Consider the following 23,379-nt stretch of genomic DNA (forward strand, 5'->3'; position numbering starts at 1 on the left):
GCACACATGCATTAACAGAGTTCATTATTCATAAGAATAAGAAGCTACTTATCTGTAAGCAAGGTGTTATGGTACAAGCTCTTCCGTAACAGTCCACATTAGCCTCACTGCTGGTAAAGTAGAAATCCTGCTATAAACACTACACTCTTGTAGCCAGTGATGTGAACTGACAGACGCTAACTAGAATAGTAACTAAGCTAGTAACGGAGCTGACTGCGACTGTGACTGACTGTGTCTGTGACTGGGCTGACTGTATGTGACTGACTGGGCCCTCCGGTCCGCAGCGCTGATCTAAATACTGACGGTCGAGAGGGCGTTGGCGGCATGTTGCTTGCAAGTCTCTCCTGATAGACATGCTTGATTCAGCACATATTATCAATCTTCTTGCAAACTCTTTGCCGACCAGTGTGCTGGCGACAGCTTACACTAGTGCACTTCCAGTTAACACACTGTCAATTAGTTTTGTTGTCTGTTTGTGTGCGGCAAGTTGCAATAATTTACAAAGCAGTCCATGCCTCCAAACTGTGTCATAAGCTGCACTTAGATTAACGAAAGCAACTGATGTTTTCTGCTTCATTTGGTATCCTGCTCCAATAAATGTTGTTAAAGATAAGTGCAGCTCAGTCCTGGATGGAATTCAGCTTGCTCAGGAGAAAGATTCTGAAAGATTACTGGACTAATCCAATTGTATGGAACTTATAAATAGTGGAACTGGACTGTAGTTCTTAGGCTGGTCTGGTGCCTTGCTGCACTTGAGTATTGCTGTGATTTTTGATTGCTTCATTTTTTTGTGAGACTGAACCAACAGAGAAGAAATCCACCAGCCTTCTTTTTGCATAGTTCTCACTATGCAGAAGAAATTCTGGGTGGATCCGTCACTACCCGGTGCCTTTCCAGTTTTAGAGCAGCAGAAATTTCAGGTATAGAGAAAGTTCTTGAGAAGTCAGAGTGTTCATTCGTGCAATGTAAGTTTGCATCTGATGTGTCTTGTATGAGTTTTATTCCTTGGTGCTCTTGATATGGACAGTATATGTGACGCAAACCTATTAGCTAATATATGAGTCTTGTTCCTTACTTTAACTTTGTTTCCATCAACTTCCTTAGTAATGATCATGCTTTTCTACTTGATGTTTGAAAATTGAGTGACTCAGCAGTCTCTGTCCACCTAATTCGTCTGGTTGTCTTGAGATTACGAAGTAGGTTATCCACTATTTCCAGGTCCCTGCTTTTTAGAAATTCGCCATACTATTTATCAGTAGTTTCATTCCAACCTGGAATGTATTGCTTCCAGTAACCCCTAGGGATTGCCTTCTTTGCTGCACTTATCATAGCTCCAACAAGCCTCTCATAGTTTTCAGCTTTTGGGGGAATCCAATCAAGACATTTGTCCAGATTTTTAGCAAATACATTCCACTGTGCTTTTATAACTTTCTATTTAAGTTGAAATGAGTTCGATATTTGTCCCTATTTTAATTAAGATTGGACAGTGTTGGCTGTGTGGGAAGTCTTGTAATACGAACCATGAACTTTGGAGAGGTAATTTATTTTCAGTAGTTATTACAAAGCACAGATCAGGATTATACTCCTGTCTCCAAGTTGCTGACATGAACGTTCCTTTATCCTTTGTATCAAGCACCAAACAAAGCTATTGTCTTCTGCCCAATTTACAGTGGCTTCGCCATTTCCTTTACTTTACTTATACTTCCATTGAGTATGATGGCTGTTAAAATCTCTGAGGTATGTGACGGGGTGTTGTGATACCAGGATGACCCCTGAAGGCCAAGAGATAGCTAGGAGTTTTTATACATTAGTTACTGTTAGTTCTCATATTTTTACTGTAACTTCATGGATGTCATCGACATCAGATACAGAGCATAGACGTGTATTCTTGACTGACGATTGTACGTATGTTGCCACTCCATAAGCACAGTGGTACATTGCCCTAGCAATTCAAAGCCATGAGTCTTTCTCTCTGATTCATTTGCTCTTCATTTTCAGTACATGTTTGCTGAACAACAACAACATCAATGTTATATTTTGATAAAATCTACTGTAAGACTTGGCATTTTGATTTACTTATGCCTTCAATGTTGCTTTGACATATCGTGGTCACCTGTCCAAAGTTAACAGCTGGAGGGTCCTGAGAAGAACTGTGTGAGTATATGCCTTGTGACAAATTCATTTTAGCCAAGAGATCTTTGAGATTATCTGGCTGCCTCTGCTTCTTGGCTTTAGATATTTGCCTTGAAGTGACTGTTCTTTATCACCATCCAGAGGACACGGTACGTCTTGGACACAGTCATTGTCCCCACAAAGAATGAAAGCATGTTGTACAAATTTTTACCTATTATTAGAAATTTCTTGAGTATTACTCTAACTTAAATTCATAACACTTTTGAAATTTCCTGGCAGATTATAACTGAGTGCTGGACTGTGGCTTGGGGACCTTTGTCTTTCACAGGCAAATGCTCTACTGACTGAGCTACCCAATTGTGACTCATAACACAGCTTTAAAGCTTTACTTCCACTATTGCTTCATAAGCTGCGAGGACAGGTTGTGTGTTGTGCTTGGATAGCTTGGTCGGTAGAGTACTTGCCCGTGAAAGACAGAGGTTCCAGGTTTGAGTTCTGATCCGACACACAGTTTAATCTATCAGCAAGTTTCATATTGTTACACACAAGGCTACAGAGTGAAAATTCATTCTTTGTTTATGGCTTGTAAAGAACTGTAAATTGTATGGAAATCTAGCATACTCCTCAGTATTTATAATGTAATGTTCACTTTCATGATGAAATGAAATAATAGAAGGCTCTTATGATACAACAGCAGCAAACAACTTCATATATGATATATCACCCTGATGCTGTTTGTAATAAATCTTACCTTATTCATTTGTGATGATTGCCTTATCATAGTTTCTTGGTGCATTGGACCTGCTATGCAGTTCCATTATTTTTGACTGTGTGAATGGTTCAAATGGATCTGAGCACTATGGGACTTAACTTCTGAGGTCATCAGTCCCCCAGAACTTAGAACTACTTAAACCCAGCCTAAGGACATCAAACACATCCATGCCCGAGGCAGGATTCGAACCCGCGACCGTGGCGGTCGCGTGGCTCCAGATTGTAGCGCCTAGAACTGCTCAGCCACTCCGGCTGGCTGACTGTGTGACTTTGTTTCTGTTTGCAGAGGGTCGATGGCTGTAAGAGAGCACACAATTACTCCATCTTGCTATGAAATAATGTAACAAACTCTCCTGTATTCTGCTTCTTTCATAAACACATACCGTTGCGGATATACAGATTGCTGTGCTATTACTCTCTAGGTCTGTAACAGAAGCTCTCATTCAAATTTGTTACAACAGAATAGTCAGTAGATTACAGACTTTCATCTTCTGTTTCTGAACTTGGCCGCTGTTGCAAGTGCCCCATTTCTCCTTGAGTTCCAATGCACCATTGTGCCGTAACTTCAAAGCATAATAGGCCTCCACAGCTGGTGGCGACGTGCAATCACTCCTTTTTTCCATGAATCTGCACATACACCACAAAGGGCATGCACAGTTGACTGTCCCACATGTACTAACTACTCAAAATATTTTTTACTACTTACACACATCTTTCGTCAGCCTAAGAGGTAATAGTGAAACATATTATTCTGAAGAATCTTATGTTAGGCTACAGATTCCCCCACTTAGATGAAAGATGTCATGAAACTCAACTTGCATAACTAATTACAATCTTTTTATAATCTACAGGTTTCATCAAATGATTACTTAAAGTCTCGTAAGAACAAACTTCATTTTACAGTGTATCACATGGGTGAGCTGGTTTCTCTGGTCAGTCATTTGTACTCAATAACAATCGGGTTTATCACAGTGAAGTTTCATAACCTGATTCTCCGTTTTTGTGTAATTATCATTCCCAGTCAGGGTTAATCATATGTGATTATTATGTAACCATATAATTTTTTGACTGTATTTAGATGGAAAGAGTTTAACTTTCCTTTATCATAAGGAGTTACACGCTGATACTTTACTCTGTACTATAGTCCACAACTTCAAATCTCATATTTGTGGTAGGTCAAAATGTACATCAATCATTCCCCAGGTAAGTCTATTTGCTTTTGACTGATGTGGAGAATACTTAATCCGCATGACTCATCATCGCATCACAACTTGCTACAACTCTTACACTTCATTCTTTGGACAGACGCTGTGTACATATATCATGCTCTTTGTGCTGTCCTTTCCTTTACACATCCATACAACAATGGTACAGGTCATTCCTTCTATGGATCCACAGATAAGATGACCCCTCCTACAGGTCCTTCTATCCCCACTCACTTTCACACACAAAATTGGATACACCACACCTTAAAAATTATAATTATATGTACAGCCTCTGACTCTTCTCATTATACCTTTCAAAACCAAAGTTTCTTTGTAGCCTATTTAGCTTTTACACTGCTACTTAAAACACAAGTTTCATACCTCCTTCCCTTCTGCCACTCATACTATGCTTTTTACAACGTTCTCTCAAATGCATGAAGTCCTAACTGCATTCAGTTGATGAGAACCATATTTGCTGTTACTAAAAATAGTATTTTGATGTGTGTTTATTCTTATAATACGGCTATGAACTGCTCACTTTAAAACCATGAAGAAGTGCTGGGAAATATACAATTAGTTTTCTTCCACTTGCTGGTTTTCCTCTCAGTTACATGGACAAATACTAGCTATGTCGATGATACAATAGCTTCTCACTTTGTGATACTCCGGCAGTCAATCCACAATGCAACTATCACATGGGATGGTAGCAGCAATCTGGAGGGGGTGTTGAAGGGGAAGGGGAAGGGATAGTAGTGTGTGAGTGGAGGAAGAGGATCACTGTCTGACGAAGTGTGCAGGGACTGGACTGCCAACAGGCGTAGTGTCAGGTGGCTGTGTAGCAGGAAGATGGGGAAAATGGAGCGAAAAAGGAGAGGAGTAGAGGGTGGCAAAGAAAGAGTGTAGGAGACAGGAATGGGGAGAGGCCGGGATAATTATGGGAGTGGAGGCTGTGTGGTAAAGATAACTCCCAGCTGCGCAGTTCAGGAAAGCGGGCGGTAGAGGGGAGGATCCAGATGGCTCAGGTAGTGAAGCAGCCATAGAAATCAAGTATATTATGTTCACCTGTACGTTGTGCCACAGGATGCTGTAATTTGCTCTTGGCCACAGTTTGGCAGTGGCCTTTCGCCCTGGTACACACATGGTTGTAGTCGTACCGATATATAAAGCTGTGCAATGATTGCAGCAGAGCTGGTAAATAACATGGCTGATTCACAGCTGCCCTGGCCCTGCACGGATTAGGGAAAACCTGTGACAGGACTGTAATAGGAAGTGCTGGGTGGGTGGATTGAGCAGGTCTTGCAATTGTGTCTTCCGCAGAGATTTGATCCTTATGGTAATGGGGTGAGATTGTGATTGGCTTAGGTGTGGACTAGGATGTTGTGGAGGTTGGGTGGTTGATGGAACACCACTTTATGAGGGTGGGAAGGAACTCGAGGATGTTCCTCATTTCAGGGCATGATGATATGTAACCAAAGTCGTGGTGAAGGATGTGGCTCTGTGTTCCAGTTTGGAGTGGTACTGGGTGACCATGAGGGTACACCTTTGTGTCTGGTTCTTGGGCTTGGTGGGAAGTTTGGGGATGTGAGGGAAAATGGCGCAGGAGATCTGTTTGTGAACTAGGTCTGGTGGATAGTGCCTGTGTGTTAAGACCTTGGTGAGACCCTAAGCATGCTGGGGAAGAAAGTTGTTGTCACCACAGATACTCTGTCCCAGGTAGCCAGGCTCGAAGGGAGGGATTATTTGGTGTAAAAAGGATGATAACTGTCAAAATGCAGGTGCTGTTCGAGGTTGATGGGTTTAATGTGAACAGAGGTGCAGATGGAGTCTTCAAGGAGAAAGCTCAATGTCTAGCAAGGTGGCATGGTGCGTTGAAGAGGACTAGGTGAAGCAGATGGGAGAGAAACTGTTATGGTTGCAAAAGAAAGAGGATAGGGTGTGTCGACCCAGTGTCCAGATCATGAAGATACCATCAGTGAACCTGAACCAGGCTAGGAGTTTGGCGTTTTGGTAGGCTAGGAAGGTCTCCTCTAGATGGCCCATAAATGGATTGGCATAGGAGGATGCCATGTGGGTGCCCATTGCTGTACTGCAGATTTGTTTCTATACATTCTTTTCAAAGGAGAAGTAGTTGTGGGTCAGGATATAGATATTAAGATGTATGAGGAATGAGGTAATGGGTTTGTAGCCTGAAGGATGTTGGAAAAGATAGTGTTAAGTAATGGTAGGACATTGGGCATCATGGGTGTTGGTGTATAAGGTGGTGGCGTTAACAGTGGCAAATAGGGATCCAGGAGGTAAAGGGGTGGGGATGGTAGAGAGTCGCTGAAGGAAGTAGTTGGTATCTTTGATGTGAGAGGCTAGTTTATGGGTAATTGGTTGATCACATTGATGATTGAGGGACAAAATTTTTTAATTGGGGGCATAATAACCAGCCACAGTGGTGCGTCCAGGATTGTTGGGTTTGTGGATTTTGGGGAGCAGGCAGAAGGTAGTTGTGTGGGGTGTTGTAGGGGTGAGGAGGGAAATGGATTCAGGGGAGAGGTCCTCAGAAGGCCTTAAGGCTTTAAGCAGGAATTTGAGATTGTGTTGGGCTTCTGGGATGGGATCACTCTGGCAGAGTTTATAGGTGGAGGAATCAGATAATTGGCAGAGACCTTCTGCCAGGTTGTCACTGTGATTCATAACAACAGTGATGGAACCTTTGTCTGCAGGTAGAATGATAAGGTCAGAATTAGTTTTGAGATTTGTATGGCTGTTATTTCTTCTGCTGAAAGGTTGGTGTTTTGAGGAAGGGACCTGAGGAAGGATGGTGAAGCTAAGTTAGAGATAAGGAATTCCTGGAAGGTGACCAGTAGTTGATTTTTTTTTGGGGGGGGGGGGGGGGGGGAGAAACATGGTTGGATGGTGTTATGCACTGGGAGAGGCAGGGTTCAGTGATGGAATTACTTCTATTCAACAGTAAGTTTTCCATCCTCCTTCAGACTCCAAACCCACTACCTCATTCCTTATACATCTTACTAACTTTATCCTAACCCACAACTACTTCTCCTTTGAAGGGAAGTTGCATAAACAAGTCTGCAGCACAGCCATAGGTACTTGCATGGCACACTCATATGCCAACCAATTTATGGGCCATCAAGGCAGACCTTGCTAGCCTCCTAAAATGCTGAACCCCTATCCTGGTTCAGGTTCATTGCTGATATCTTAATGATCTGGACTCAGAGCCAAGACACCCTATTCTCATTCATTGGCAACCTCAACACCTTCTCTCCCATTCACTTCATGTGGTCCTCTTCAACCCAATGTGCCACCTTCCTAGAGATTGAGCTCACTCTTTGATGGCTCCATCCGCACCTCCGTCCACATTAATCCCACTAACCACCAACAGTATCTGCATTTTGACAACTGTCATCCCTTTCACACCAAAAAATCCCTTGCATACAGCCTGGCTACCCAGGGACAGCATATCCACAGTGATAAGAACTCACTTCCCCAGTATGCTGAGAGTCTTACCAAGACCTTCACACACAGGCACTATCTCCCAAACCTAGTCTGCAAATAGATCTCCTGTGCCATTTCCCCTCACATTCTCAAACCTCTCACCATCCCCAAAAAGGAGTGCCCCAATTGTCACCCAGTACCACCCCAAAGTGGAACAATTGAACCACATCCTTCACCAGGGTGTTGATTATCATCATCATGCCCTGAGGGGAGGTACATCCTACCTGAGATCCTTCCCACTATTCCTAAAGTGTTGTTCTGTCACCCACCCAACCTCCACAATATTCTAGCCCATCCCTGTGCCATCCCCAATCCCAACTACTTGCCATAAGAATCATATCCCTGCAGAAGACCCAGGTGCAAGACCTGCTCATTTCACCCACTCAGCACTTCCTACTCCAGTCCTGTCACAGGTTTATCCTACCCCATGAGGGGCCAGACCACCTGTGAATCAGCTGTGTCATTTACCAGCTCTGTTGCAACCGTTGCACAGCATTTTTTATATTGGTCTGACTACCAGCCATCTGTGTACTGGATGAAAGGCCACTGCCAAACAGTGGCCAAGAGCAAATCAGAGCTTCCTGTGGTGCAACATACAGCTGGACATAACATCCTTGATTTCAATGGCTGCAAGCCATCTGAATCCTCCCCTGTACCACCAGCTTTTCTGAACTGCACAAGTGGGAGTTAGCCTTACAACACATTCTCTGCTCATGTGATTATCCTGGCCTCAAACTACGGTAACATACTGTCCCCACACCCTCCTCCCAACAGTTTCCACCTCCTCTGTCCTGTCACCTCCTCCCTGTTCCTGTCTCCTACACTCTTTATATGCCACCCTCTGCCAACACGCCTGCCCACCTTTACCCGGTCCTCTTCTTTTTCACTCACTTTTCCCCACCTTCCTGCATCACAATTCTCAGATGCTATGCATGCTGGCATTCTAATCTCTGCACACTGTCAGACAGCACTCCTCTTCGCCCACCTGTACACTGTTATTCCTTCCCCTTCCCTGCCATCCGCGTGATAGCTGCATTGTGGCCTGAGCTGCTGGAGTTGGCAGTCATGTGTGCATGAGGTGTGCTAGCTCCTGTGAATGAATGGTGTGTGTTTCCCTTTTTCCGACTAAAGCTGTGCCAGCAAGCTTGCGTGTAAGTCTCTCTTAATTGTGCCTGTCTGTAACATAGCATATATAATCTATATAATGTATATAAGTAATTGGATAGATAAAAAAACTACTTACAAGTGGCAGCAGCAGAACACACATATAAAATGGTATTACTGTTTGCAAGCTTTTGTAGCCATTGGCTCCTTCTTTTGGCAGAAGGGTTGAAGAGAGGGAAGAAGGGTGAAGGAAAATGCCTGGTGAGGTTTAGGAAAAGGGGTAGAGTTTGGAAAAGTCACCCAGAACCCCGGGTCATGGTAGACTTACCCAACAGGATGAGAAGGAAAGATTGGTGTGGGGAACTACACTGGATGAGATTTGAAAGCCTGAGAGCTTAACGGTGGAAGGTAGGGTAATATGCAAGACAGAGATTACTGCTTAAACAGCATGCATGAGTTAATAAGACTGGAATGCTAAGTGCATAGTATGTGATAGAGGTGGGAGGAGGATGGTGAAAAATTTACAGGTCAGATAAATAAAGATATAGAAAACTAAGAGTGAGTAAAGAAAGGAATAGTTACTTTAAAGAAATACTAAGACTGAAGGTTGGGGGTGAGGACCAAGGACATGTTGTAGCGCCAGTTCCCCCCCGCGGAGTTCAGATAAACTGGTGTTTGAGGGAAGAATCCAGAATGCATGTGTGGCAAAGCAGGCACTGAGGTCATGACTGTCATGTTGTAGAGCATGCTCTGCAACAGAATAATGTGTGTTGCCAGTATACACCCTCAGCTTGTGCCCATTCAGCTGATAGCTTGGTGGTAGTCATGGCGATGTAAAAAGGCCAAACAGTGTTAGTATATGACATTTCATTTCACAGGTGGCTCTCACTGTGCTAATATATACAGGGTTATTACAAATGGTTGAAGTGATTTCACAGCTCTACAATAACTTTATTATTTGAGATATTTTCACAATGCTTTGCACACACATATAAAAACTCAAAAAGTTTTTTTAGGCATTCACAAATGTTCGATATGTGCCCCTTTAGTGATTCGGCAGACATCAAGCTGATAATCAAGTTCCTCCCACACTCGGCGCAGCATGTCCCCATCAATGAGTTCGAAATCATCGTTGATGCGAGCTCGCAGTTCTGGCACGTTTCTTGGTAAAGGAGGTTTAAACACTGAATCTTTCACATAACCCCACAGAAAGAAATCGCATGGGGTTAAGTCGGGAGAGCGTGGAGGCCATGACATGAATTGGTGATCATGATCTCCACCACGACCGATCCATTGGTTTTCCAATCTCCTGTTTAAGAAATGCCGAACATCATGATGGAAGTGCGGTGGAGCACCATCCTATTGAAAGATGAAGTTGGCGCTGTCAGTCTCCAGTTGTGGCATGAGCCAATTTTCCAGCATGTCCAAATACACGTGTCCTGTAACGTTTTTTTCGCGGAAGAAAAAGGGGCCGTAAACTTTAAACCGTGAGATTGCACAAAACACATTAACTTTTGGTGAATTGTGAATTTGCTGCACGAATGCGTGAGGATTCTCTACCGCCCAGATTCGCACATTGTGTCTGTTCACTTCAACATTAAGAAAAAATGTTGCTTCATCACTGAAAACAAGTTTCGCACTGAACGCATCCTCTTCCATGAGCTGTTGCAACCGCGCCGAAAATTCAAAGCGTTTGACTTTGTCATCAGGTGTCAGGGCTTGTACCAATTGTAAATGGTAAGGCTTCTGCTTTAGCCTTTTCCGTAAGATTTTCCAAACCGTCGGCTGTGGTACGTTTAGCTCCCTGCTTGCTTTATTCGTCGACTTCCGCGGGCTACGCGTGAAACTTGCCCGCACGCGTTCAACCGTTTCTTCGTTCACTGCAGGCCGACCCGTTGATTTCCCCTTACAGAGGCATCCAGAAGCTTTAAACTGTGCATACCATCGCCAAATGGAGTTAGCAGTTGGTGGATCTTTGTTGAACTTCGTCTTGAACTGTCGTTGCACTGTTATGACTGACTGATGTGAGTGCATTTTAAGCACGACATATGCTTTCTCGGCTCCTGTCGCCATTTTGTCTCACTGCGCTCTTGAGCGCTCTGGCGGCAGAAACCTGAAGTGCGGCTTCAGCCGAACAAAACTTTATGAGTTTTTCTACGTATCTGTAGTGTGTTGTGGCCATATGTCAATGAATGGAGCTACAGTGAATTTATGAAATCGCTTCAGTCATTTGTAATAGCCCTGTATTTTGCCAGTTACAGGGCTGATATAGGTGGTGGTAGGAGGGTCATAGCCTTGCAGCAGGGACAGTTAAAGAGGTTGGAGCCATAGGGTAGGGAGATGGTGTAGAAGGAGCATAACGTCTGACGAGGATATTGTGGAGATTTGAAGGGCAATGAAAAGCTATTCTATATGTGGTGGGCAAAATCTCAGACAGAATGGACCTCATTTCAGATCATAATTTTAGGAAGTCATAGCCTTGTCAAAGTAGCTGATTAATACATTGAAGACCATGATAATAGTCAGTGACAAGTGGTGTACTCCGAAGTTTGTTTTTGGAGGGATTAGCAATACCAGGATTGGATGTGATGGCCAGGGAAAGCTGTTGTTGAACAAGGCGGTTGAGGTAATTATGTTCAGTGAACGCTGAGATGAGAATGGTGGTGTATTGCTGTAAAGGGTCAGCATCTGAACAAATATGTTTGCCTTGAGTGCCACACCTAGAATAGCTTTTCATCACCCTCACAATCTCTGCAATATCCTTGTCAGACCCTATGCTCCTTGTGAACCCATCTCCCTACTCCATGGCTCCTATCCCAGTGACTGTCCTCACTTCAAGACTTGCCCTATGCACCCTCCTACCACCACCTACACTAGCCCTGTAATTGGCAAAACATATACTATCAATGGGAGAGCCACCTGTGGAACAACACATCCTACACTTAATTTTCAGACCTGTAAATTTTTTGCCGCCACACTTAAGAGTATGTATGATTTCCAACTAGATGTTGTATTGTTTAATAGCCAGAACAAACTACCATTTGTATTCGTCCACAATTTCTGCTCAGCTGGTAACATCCATACCTGTGTGCATCGCTGAAATTTTATGCTAAGATATTCATCTATCTTTAGTCCTTGCTTTATTTTTAAGGCTAGTGTCCTTACCTCATTATGAGTATAAATTAAAGTGAAGAAATTTGTTGCAAAAATGACACCAGACTCTTCAGTATGTCTCATGTCATTCATACCCAAAGGTAATCTTGACAATGCATTGGGAACTTGATTAGTCCATCTCATTAAACAGCTTGATGGTCAGTATAGATAATTACCTCTGATCCCTAGACCAATGATTTTTAATCATGAATAACTCATCCTCTGTAGCTGTATAGTTTAGTTCATTTTTGTTAAGACTTCTGCTTGCAAAAGTGATAGTATTATGTTCCCTGGTTTCTGGACTCAATTCCCCTTGAAATAATTCAACAGCGTTAGCCTATTCTGGTGTATCTGTAGCTAGCGTAAACAATTCATATGTTATAGGGGCGATTGAGCATGGACGATCTAACTAGTGCTTCTTTAATATTCGTAAAAGCTTCAGATGCTCACTCATCACATATCCATTTAGATTTCGTGTTTCAACAGTAATAATAGTTGAGGATCATTCATTACCTAACCTTGCATGTATCTGTGGTAAAATGTGGCTAGTCCAAGGAACAAGCATAATTGCTTTACATGTTGAGGTTATGGACAGTCTTTTGTGGCTCTTATTCTTTCAGGATCCAGTTTAATACCATGCATCCCTACCAAACGTACTAAAACCTTAAGTGCCAAAATGAATTTTTGCTAACTACACAGTAATACTTTTCTTGTAAAACTTCTGTAAAGTTTTTGTTAAAAAGTTGCAGTATTATTTCCAGATATTAATATGTCATCTAAATAGATAATCAGTTCCTGCAATAATTCTTTCCCTAAAGCTTCGTCTAAGACTCTTATAAATACTGAAACTGAACTATTTACACCAGAAGGTAACACTTTTTAATTTGCGTGATTTACCATCAAACAAAGAGACTGGATATTGTTTCAAATTCCTGTGTAATTTTACATGCCAGTAGCTAAATGTCAGATCCATTCAACTGAAGTATTTGACTTGTTCAAACATAGCAAGCAGTTCATTAATACACATAGGTCTATACCTTTCAGTTTCTGTATGCTTATTAAGAGTACATGTGTCTAAAACAAGGTCCACCATGCTCATGGCTTTCTCAGCAACTAATAGCGGATTGTTGTAGACACTTACACAATGTTCAGTAACTTCATTTTCTATTATTTTATTTATTTCTTCTTGTACCGCATAGTGTAAACTATATAGTCACCTATCACTCACGGTTTGTCAGAGAATACTGATCTATACTTCCATAGAATATTATCTAATTCTTATTTTCTAATGTGCCCCTAAGATTATAGATTCATAGACTTTATTATATATTTCATTGTTATCAATCTGTGTATAAACTGTAGGTTCTTCTTCACTTGTCAATTTGAAGCAGTTAAATGTATATTCATATAATGGAAGGAAACATTCCACGTGGGAAAAATTATATATAAAAACAAAGATGAGGTGACTTACCGAACAAAAGCGCTGGCAGGTCGATAGACACACAAACAAACACAAACATACACACAAAATTCAAGCTTTCGCAACAAACTGTTGCCTCATCAGGAAAGAGGGAAGGAGAGGGGAAGACGAAAGGAAGTGGGTTTTAAGGGAGAGGGTAAGGAGTCATTCCAATCCCGGGAGCGGAAAGACTTACCTTAGGGGGAAAAAAGGGCAGGTATACACTCGCACACACGCACATATCCATCCACACATACAGACACAAGCTTGTGTCTGTATGTGTGGATGGATATGTGCGTGTGTGCGAGTGTATACCTGCCCTTTTTTCCCCCTAAGGTAAGTCTTTCCGCTCCCGGGATTGGAATGACTCCTTACCCTCTCCCTTAAAACCCACTTCCTTTCGTCTTCCCCTCTCCTTCCCTCTTTCCTGATGAGGCAACAGTTTGTTGCGAAAGCTTGAATTTTGTGTGTATGTTTGTGTTTGTTTGTGTGTCTATCGACCTGCCAGCGCTTTTGTTCGGTAAGTCACCTCATCTTTGTTTTTATATATAAATGTATATTCATATAAACATCTCATTTACTCATTTATCTTAAAAGGCACTACTGTTCAACTACCCTCAGTTTTCCAACATAATAATTCTGCATCAAAATCTAAGGTCACCTTATTCTTCAATAACCAACCTACGCCAAATATGTAAATTAACATTTGGTGCTATTAGTGAAGTTTGCATAAACTGATCATCTATTGTTAGAGATATTTGTGTTTCCTGTTACACCACAACAGTCCGCAGGTCATGGTCATGGGGTAGCGTTCTCGCTTCCCACGCCCGGGTTCCCGGGTTCAATTCCCGGCGGGGTCAGGGATTTTCTCTGTCTCGTGATGACTGGGTGTTGTGTGCTGTCCTTAGATTAGTTAGGTTTAAGTAGTTCTAAGTTCTAGGGGACTGATGACCATAGATGTTAAGTCCAATAGTGCTCAGAGCCATTTTTGAACACCACAACAATTATGCAGCTTTAGAAGGATGCATAACTAGGTGAAAGACAGATGCTGCCTATAGGGGAAACAGACCTTTGGAGACAATGAAAGCAGCTAGCTGTACAATCGTCAAGATGGGATGGCGAGCCAGTATTAAGCAAAGAAGTGGAAGTGGAATATACACTGACCTACCAGAACATTATGACCACCTGCCTAATAGCCAGTATGTCCACCTTTGACATGGATAACAGCGGCGATGCTTTGTGACATGAAAGCAGTGAGGCCTTAATAGATCGGTGGAGGGAATTGGCACTGCATCTGCACACATAAGTCACCTAATTCTCATTAATTGCAGGGAGGTGAGCGATGAGCTCTCTTGCCATGTTCTATCATATACAAGATGTGTTCGATCAGGGGTTGAGATCTGGCGAGAAGGGAAACGGGCGGGGGGGGGGGGGGGGGGGGGGGAGGCAAGGCAAACACTGAAACACTGCAGTTGTTGGAACTCGCCACTGTGTTCCTCAAACCACTCCATCCTTGTCACATGGTGCATTACCTCATTGAAAAATGCCACTGCCGTTGTGAAACGTGATTACCATGAAGAGGTGCATGTGGTCAGCAACCAGTGCAGTGTACGATATTCCTTGGTAATCATGATGCTTTGCATGAGCTCCACTGGACTCATAGATGCCATATGAATGTTACTAAGAGCATATTGGAGCTGCCACCAGCTTGTCTCCACCCCGCAGTACAAGCATCATGGGGCTGTTCCCCTGGAAGATGACAGATTTGTGCCCTCCCATTGGCATGATTGAGAAGGTATTGGGATTCTCCAGATAATGCAACACTCTGATACTGTACCACCATCCAGTGTCGATGGTCATGTGGCCCATTTCAGTCCTAGTTGCCAATGCCATGGTGTTAACATTGGCACACGAATGGGCTGTTGGCTGCGAAGGCCAATTGTTTGGAATGTTTGGTGCATTGTGTGTTCGGACATTCTTGTACTTTGCGCATCATTAAAGTTCACTGCCAGTCCTGTTTTACCAGTCTGCCCAGCCTATGATGCCCATTATCTGTAATGTGACGTGGATTCCCAACCCCAGGACATCTCGATGTGGTTTCATTTTGGTTTTGCCACATGCTGAAGACGCTTGCCAAAGCACTCCTCGAGCACCCAACAAGTTGTGGCGTGTCTGGAACACTTGTGCTGAGCCTCCGAGCCATCACTATCTCCCCTCGGGCAATATCACATTCTCCCCTCAGGCAAACTCAGATAGATTTCGCACCTTTCCCATTCTACACACATACTGCATGCTCACTGGTACCACATGCGCTGTGCTCGTGTCTGATTAGCAATCATTCTTTGCCAGGTGACATTGCTGTCACCTGGACGGGTTTATATCAGTAGTAGGTCAGTGGTCATAATGTTTGGCTGATCAGTGCATAGGAGGGATATACGAGGGCAACTAACTTGAAGACAATATTATAGAAAGGGAAGAGGAAGCAGATGAAGATGAGAAAGAATTTGATAGAGTACGGAAAGACCTAAATTTAAATGAGGCCCCTGGAATATGCAACATCTTGTAGAATTATTGAGATACTTCAGAGAACCAGACTTCAAGAAGAATGTAATAATTCAGTTCTAAATGAGGCAGGTGCTGATTGGTGTGAATGCTAGTGAACCATCAGTATAAGTCATGGTTGCAAAATATTGACTCTGGCGAGTTTTGTTATTTAGGCAGTAAAATTATCGACAACGGCCAAAGTGGAAAGGATATAGACTGTGCTGATTGGCTATAGCAAGAACAGAATTTAAAAATTTTCTGAAATATTTATTTGGAGTGTAGCATTGTATGGAAGTGAAATATGGATGGTAATTCGTTCAGACAAGAAGAGAATAGAAGCTTTTGACATGTTGTGTCTTTTAGAAAAATGTTGAAGATTTAGGTGGGTAGACTGAATAAAGAATGAGGAGGTACTGAATCAAATTGAAAGATATTTGTGGCTCAGCTTCAGTAAAAGAAAGGATCAATTGATAGGACACATCCTGAGGCACCGAGTAATTGCCACTTTGGTATGGCAGGGAAGCATGGAGGGTAAAAATTGTAGAGGGAGACCATGGCTAAATACAGTAAGCAAGGTTCACATGGATGCACGTTGCAGTGGTTATGTAGAGATGAAGAGACTTGCATAGTGTAGAGTAGTATGTAGAGCTGCAATAAACTAGTCTTCAGACTGAAGACCACAACAACAAATCAGAGTTACTCATTCCCATGAAGGCTGAGTATGCATTCTAAGCAGAGAAAGACACCAGACTTCGTGACAGCACCAGTTTGCTCTCTATGTGTGTCCCATGTCATATATCCTCCAGCTGTTTAATTTCATGGCAAAAGACAACTCCAGGGTTTGCATCACATGGACTCACTGTTTCCTGATTCAACACTCACTTGCAGAAACAAATGTACTCTCAGTGTTCTTGCCCTTTCTTTTTCTTAAAACATTTGTTGTTTTTCTATTTCATCATCCATGGCCACTAAAATCACAAAATAGCTGTCACTAAATGTGCACCAAACTTAAAACTATATGTTCAGTGTTCATACTAAACAAATAGTGACTTATAGAAGTGGCACACAGTGTGTTCGTCTTGATACTCTATGCTTCCCCACAGTCTGTCATCATGCATGCAAACACCACTCTCTAATGTATCGCAAATCTTCTCTAAAGTATTTTGAGTATTTATGAGATGAAGCCGTGAATATTTTAAGTAGTTGTTGCTTATTGATGGTCTTTCACAGTCACAGTGACTGAATACAGAATTCACACACTGAAACTGTTAATGTGCCAACAGAGTGAGGAATCTATATCTAAGTGTTATTTTTATCATCAATTGCTTATAACTTAATTGCTGCTCATGTGGTGCTTTTTTGGTGTGACAACATACTTGGCAATGTAAGCAGAGAAGGTTTTTCATGTGAATTTTACTGTAGTAGTATTTTTTATTTTAATTGTTGTTTTTATTTAAATATCTCATAATTTTTGAGAACAGTAACTTGGTGATTTATTAGTGTTTCCTTTTTGTTTTCTAGTGAACATGGGATCAGAACAGAGCACACACCAAACACAGGGGCCAGCAAGCAGAGAAAGATCAGCAGCACAACTCCGAAGAGGGAAATCAATTCCTGAGAGAGAAGTTTTTGATGATGCTAACAGACCTGGAAGTATATCCCCTGGTCCAAGTATTTGCTCAGATTCTGACCTCCCATATATTTCATACACTGTCAACAGACCTATTGGAGGTGAATGAACATTGTTGCTACTTTCTTAAATAAAATAAACATCTGTTGTTGTGTATTGAGAAGTATAGTGAACTTGTGCGCACAAATAACAAAAAAGTAAATGTAGATGAACTATTTAGATCAGAGTAAGAAAATATGATTAGTCATAAAATTAAATACAAATTATATCCAAACAGAGAAATTATTTGTTCTGACCTCAGTTTTCCTTTGAAGTTTGCAGTTGATGTAATGATATATAGCATCTTTACATAAAATGTATTTTTTTTTTCAAGTTTCTTCCTTATATTATAAAAGTACTAAGTGGTCAAACTGTTGTTGGACTGGACAAGAGATGGTGTATGTTTCTTTAAGAAAGATGTTACCTTACGTTTTTTGCATGGTATGATACAGTGGACATGCAGTAGGGAATCAATGTAGGATGCAGTTTAACCAGTGTATTATGCACATTGCGTTAGTGCTAGAAATCCAGTTAGGAGTGTGTGTAACGGGTTTTGTCAACACACATGCAACAATAGAACTTCACACTTGCAGACAAAATGTTCATGGTCTGAATGACAAAGTGGTTGTGTGAGTTGCACTTTTGGAAATGACTCTTGGGTGTACAGCTAGTTGTTCCTCTGAACAAAACGTAGCCATTTTCACAAATGGAATCTGCTGTGTTACTCAATTTATAACCATTCAGCATTGAGTGGCACAAAGGAGACATTTACTGTATTTATGCCCTATGCCTTGATACCCTTATACCACTAGCTAGTTTGAAATTTTACAAATGAAAAATGTATATAAAGCTCCACCATTGCTAGACAATTAATAGTGTGCTTTCATTGCTGTTTTGCCAAGTAGTTGTTTCCATTTTCTACGCAATACTCACTGACAAACCCGGCATTGCCCAGGTATTCATGTTGCCAATTTTCCAATTTTCTGTTAAAAACAAAAACAAAAAGTGAATAGTGTTTGTAGTGTGATATTGAAAAAAATTTCATTTCCATGTATGTGTAAAAACACCTTTGAAACTATGAGTCACACAAAGAAATATGCATAGTGTACAAATGTATAAGTCCAGTATCTTGGACAGTTTGTCTTCATTGGGCACAACTGCTTCGCCTGTGTACAACACGATTTTGTGAATGTGTCTGTGGCAATGCCTCTTCATTGCTCTTTTGGCAAATATTGTATAGGTGGTTCTTACCTCCACAGTGATTCTCTCCAGACAGTAAGGAATACAGTATGTGTACTGAGTTTGGTTGAAATTTGTCCAGTGGTTTAAGAGGATATATGGGACACACACGCATACATACATACTTACATTCATTTCTATAATATGTATGGATTTCAATGACCAACTCATCCATCTTCTTCAGCTGCTGTGATTTTTGCTGTTATGTGTAGTTGTTCGCTGGGCTCCAACCAGACTGTGAAACGTTGGTGGTCTCACAACGCTATTTCTAACTGAGTTCGATTCCCAGTGCCCACTTTGCACTGTGATGCTCTTTTGTTTTTCAGAGCTTGAACTGATATTTTGTGAAATGCAAATTCTCTCAATGTTTTCCAACTCCAGTGAATGTGATAACAAATGAGATTTCAGTAAACTGAGTGCTGTATCACATTTTTTTAAATGTAAAACTGCTGTCCCTGTTTATTAGGTTTCTGCCATCTCTATTTCAATCTCCCCAGGGGGCTTGCCACTCTTTGGCGGGTTTGCAGTTGGCTACCATGGGGCCCCAGCCTTTGCAGCCTTTTTTCTCTTCTGTGCTGTATGTGTATCCTCTTGTTATTCTTTTTCCCCTCCCTTGGGTAACATGTCTGGGGTGTTATTGGGAATGTTTTGAATTGTCTGTTGCTGATGTAAGAACAGTCTGACTTTTATTTTTCGCTCCTTTTTTCTTTCTTTCTTTCTTTCTTTCTTTCTTTCTTTCCCTTCTTCTGTCGTTCCTCGGCTTCAGTCTTTGAGGTTCCTCTTTCTCTTCTTCCTCCCTGCGCACTCCTGAAGGCTGGCCCACATGTCTGACGTGTAACAGGTGATTGGGTAATGCGCAATTCTGAGCCCCAGGTCGAACAAGGTCGACAGGTAGGGTTTACATGTACCCCCCGGTACAGGCCACACCCAGGAAGGGGTGATTTCGTGAGCTGCAACCTTCCCGAATTGCCACTGCTCCACGGTTCCTCATGGTCTCACGTACTGAAGAGAGACAGTCCTTCGCCACAGTAAATCCGTTTATCATTCAGAAAGGTGTTGATGCAATTGCCGGCCCTGTGAAATCCTGCTCTCATTTACGGAATGGCACTTTCCTTTTGGAGACTACTTCTGATTCTCAAGCCCAACAACTGCTTGCTGCATCGTTTCTCCATGGCTACCCTGTTGAGACTCTTTAGAACTTTGAATTCTTCTCTTGGTGTAATTTACACCAGGCTGCTCGACGGTCTAACCGAAGCCAAAACCCAATCTTACCTCTCTGATCAGGGTTTCATTGCCGTATATCATGCAATGAAATGATAGATACCTCCTTAGTGTCCACCCGCACACTTTTTCTCACCTTTCATAGAGTGGTGCCTCTGTCCAAGGTCAAAGCAGGCTATGAAATTATCGCAGTCCAGCTGTACGTTCCGAATGCGATGTGCTGCTACCAGTGCCATCGTTTCAACCACACTAGACTGTCTTGTCGACACCCTGCCAAATGTGTAAGCTGCGATAGGGATGCGACGAGGGCGATTGTCCACCACCTCCTCCCCGCTGAATCAACTGCAACGGCCACTGTGCCGCTTCCTCTCAGGATTGTCCCATGTATCTTGATGAGCACACCACCAATCTTTTTTCAGCATTGGACACCACAGACCGACCGCACAAGCAAGCCGATGCTTCTGTGGATCCCATGGAGCAGGATCCTCCTGCTTCTGTGCCCTGTAGTAGCGACTCTTCACAGGCTGTCACTCGGCAGCCGCCGAGGTGACACGCCTACATCTCTTCCTCATCATGACTCTCCTCCAATGGAACTTTCGCAGCCTTTTCAGTCCCACAAAGAGGATTTACGGCTGCTTTTAGCATTGTAGTGTCCCCTTGTACTCTGCCTTCAGGAAACAAAATTGCACCCTCATGACCGCTTTGAGCTTTCACATTTCTTACCGATTCGTTTTGACCTTCCGCCTGAGGTCGGCATTCCATCTCATGGGGGTGTCATGCTGCGCATACAGGATGACATTCACAGTCAACCCATATCCCTGACTACCCATCTTCAACCTGTTGCAATTTATCTTTTCCTTCCCCACCTGACTTTTTCTTTCTGTACCATTTATGTCCCTCCATCATTCGATGTCACCAGGACAGACTTCCTTAAGCATATTGGGCAGCTACCTCCCCCATTTTTGCTATTTGGTGACTTAAATGTGCATCATCCCGTTTGGGGTTCTCCCAGGACCTGTCAGAGAGGTGCCCTCTTGGCTGACCTTAACCTCTTCTGCCTTAACACTAGAGCACCCACTTTGCTTTCCGACTCCTTGCACACCTATTCCCATTTGGACCCGTCCTTCTGCACTGCCAGCTTGCCCATCGTCTTGAGTGGTCTGTTCTTTCTGACACCTACCTGAGCGACCATTTCTGGAGTTCTATCTGTTTGCTGTATCCTACCCCATCTGCGTGCGTGCCCAAATGGCAGCTTACTAAGGCTGACTGGCAGCTTTACTCTTCCCACTATCACTCTACCTTCCTCCATCGGAAATGAGTGGAGGAGGCTCGGGCAATACCATTCTCTTCTCAGAATCGTGAGTGCTACTATGCCACCTTTACTATGAGGAAGCTAGATCTTGCCCTCAGTTCATCCTGATCCTCTGCCTCACCTTTCTCTTGCGGGCAAGCACTTTTTGCTTAACACGTACAACCGCATCTCGGCAATGGGCACATTTCCTGGATGCTGGTGTGAAGCCACCATCATACCCTTACCTAAACTGGGTAAGGACAAAAACCTTCCTTCTAGCTACCACCCTATCTCTCTTACCAGCTGCATTTGCAAGGTGATGGAATGTATGATTCATGCCCAGCTGGTATGGTGGCTTGAGTCTTGCAATTTACCTACGAATGCACAGTGTGGATTTCGAGTGCAGCATTCTGCAGTTGACCATCTCATTACTTTGTCCACCCATGTCATTAATGGTTTTCTGCGGAAATCCCAGACTGTGGCCGTGTTTTTCTATTTGGAGAAGACCTACGACACCTGCTGGAGAACGGTATCCTCCTTACTCTTTACATGTGGGGCTTCCGTGGCTGCCTGCCCTGTTTCCTTCAGGCGTTTTTCAAAGACCTAGTTTTCAAGGTGTGTGTGTGGGTTCTGCCTTGTTGGACACCTTTATCCAGGGAAACGGTGTGCCTCAGAGTTCCGTCCTGAGCGCCATCCTCTTTGCTGTCGCCATTAACCCTTTAATGGCCTGTCTCCCACTGGGCATCTCCGGTTCACTTTTTTGTTGATGATTTTGCCATCTATTGCAGTTCTCCACAGACCTGTCTCACTGAGCGGCATCTTCAGCAATATCTTGATCGTCTTTACTCGTGGAGCATTGACAATAGCTTTTGCTTTTCCACTTAGTAAACTCTCTATATGGATTTCTGGCGACTCAGTTGGTTTCTCCCACCATCTTTACATCTTGGGCCTGTTGCTCTTCCGTTAGTTGAAATTATGAAATTCCTGGGGCTCATGCTCAATAGGAAACTCCCTTGGTCCTTCCATGTGTCTTACCTGGCAGCCCACTGTACGCCATTCCTCAATGTCCTACTTGTACTCAATGGTACTTCCTGGGGGTGCCGATCGACCCACCCTCCTCCATTTGTACTGGTCCCTTGTCCGTTCGAAACTCTCCTGAGGGTGCTTTGTTTATGCGTCTGCACGTCCATCCCTCTTATGCCACCTCAACACTATTCACCATCATGGGGAATCTGTTTCGCCACAGGCGCCTTTTACACCAGCCTGGTTGAGAGTCTGTATGCTGAAGCTGCTGAACTTCCACTGTCCTACCGCCATGACTTTCTCCTCAGCAGCTATGCATGCTGTTTGTCTGCCATGCGTGGCCACACATCCTATGCCTCCTGCTTCGATGATTCCTTTTCACAACCTTCGCATTGAACTTCATGAAAGTACATTTGTATACACTGTTGGCTCTCAGACTGACTGTGGGGTCAGGTGTGCCTTTGTCATTGGCACCCGTGTCTTGGCTTCCGACACACTGCTCAGTATTTACAGCCGATCTCTTTGCCCTATATCAGGTCAAGGACTACATCTGGTGACACAGCCGTTTCAATTGTGTACTCTGCTCAGACTCACTCAGTGCCCTTCAAAGTCTATGTGCACTGTACACTGCCCATCCCTTAGTGAAACGGGTTCAGGAAAACTGTCACTTACTCACTTGTGGTGGAGCCAGTGTGATGTTTCAGTGGGTTGGTTGGTTGGTTGTTTGGGGGAAAGAGACCAAACAGCGAGGTTATCGGACTCATAGGATTAGGGAAGGATGGGGAAGGAAGTCGGCCGTGCCCTTTCAAAGGAACCATCCCGGCATTTGCCTGGAGCGATTTAGGGAAATCACGGAAAACCTAAATCAGGATGGCCGGACGCGGGATTGAACCGTCATCCTTCCGAATGCGAGTCCAGTGTGCTAACCACTGCGCCACCTCGCTCGGTGTTTCAGTGGGTTTCTGGAAACAACAGCGAGGAAAATTGGACTTAAAATCAATTGTGACAAGACGGAATACATGGTTCTACACCGTAGACATAATGAAACTCAAGAACCACTTCCACC

At 43.1% G+C, this 23,379-nt stretch overlaps 1 protein-coding gene across 1 annotated transcript in view; it reads left to right on the forward strand.

Annotated features, from left to right (window-relative positions):
• Nucleotides 1–23,379, forward strand: part of LOC124605383 (BLOC-1-related complex subunit 5) — a 73,017-nt gene that overhangs the window by 22,045 nt on the left and 27,593 nt on the right. The window contains exon 2 of the mRNA XM_047137023.1: nucleotides 17,392–17,601. Coding sequence (XP_046992979.1) covers nucleotides 17,397–17,601 — 205 coding nt within the window. The 5' untranslated portion in view covers nucleotides 17,392–17,396. The remainder of the gene's footprint in view (nucleotides 1–17,391; nucleotides 17,602–23,379) is intronic.

Source organism: Schistocerca americana, chromosome 3 (genome assembly GCF_021461395.2).
Source record: "Schistocerca americana isolate TAMUIC-IGC-003095 chromosome 3, iqSchAmer2.1, whole genome shotgun sequence".
Classification (NCBI taxonomy): domain Eukaryota; kingdom Metazoa; phylum Arthropoda; class Insecta; order Orthoptera; family Acrididae; genus Schistocerca; species Schistocerca americana.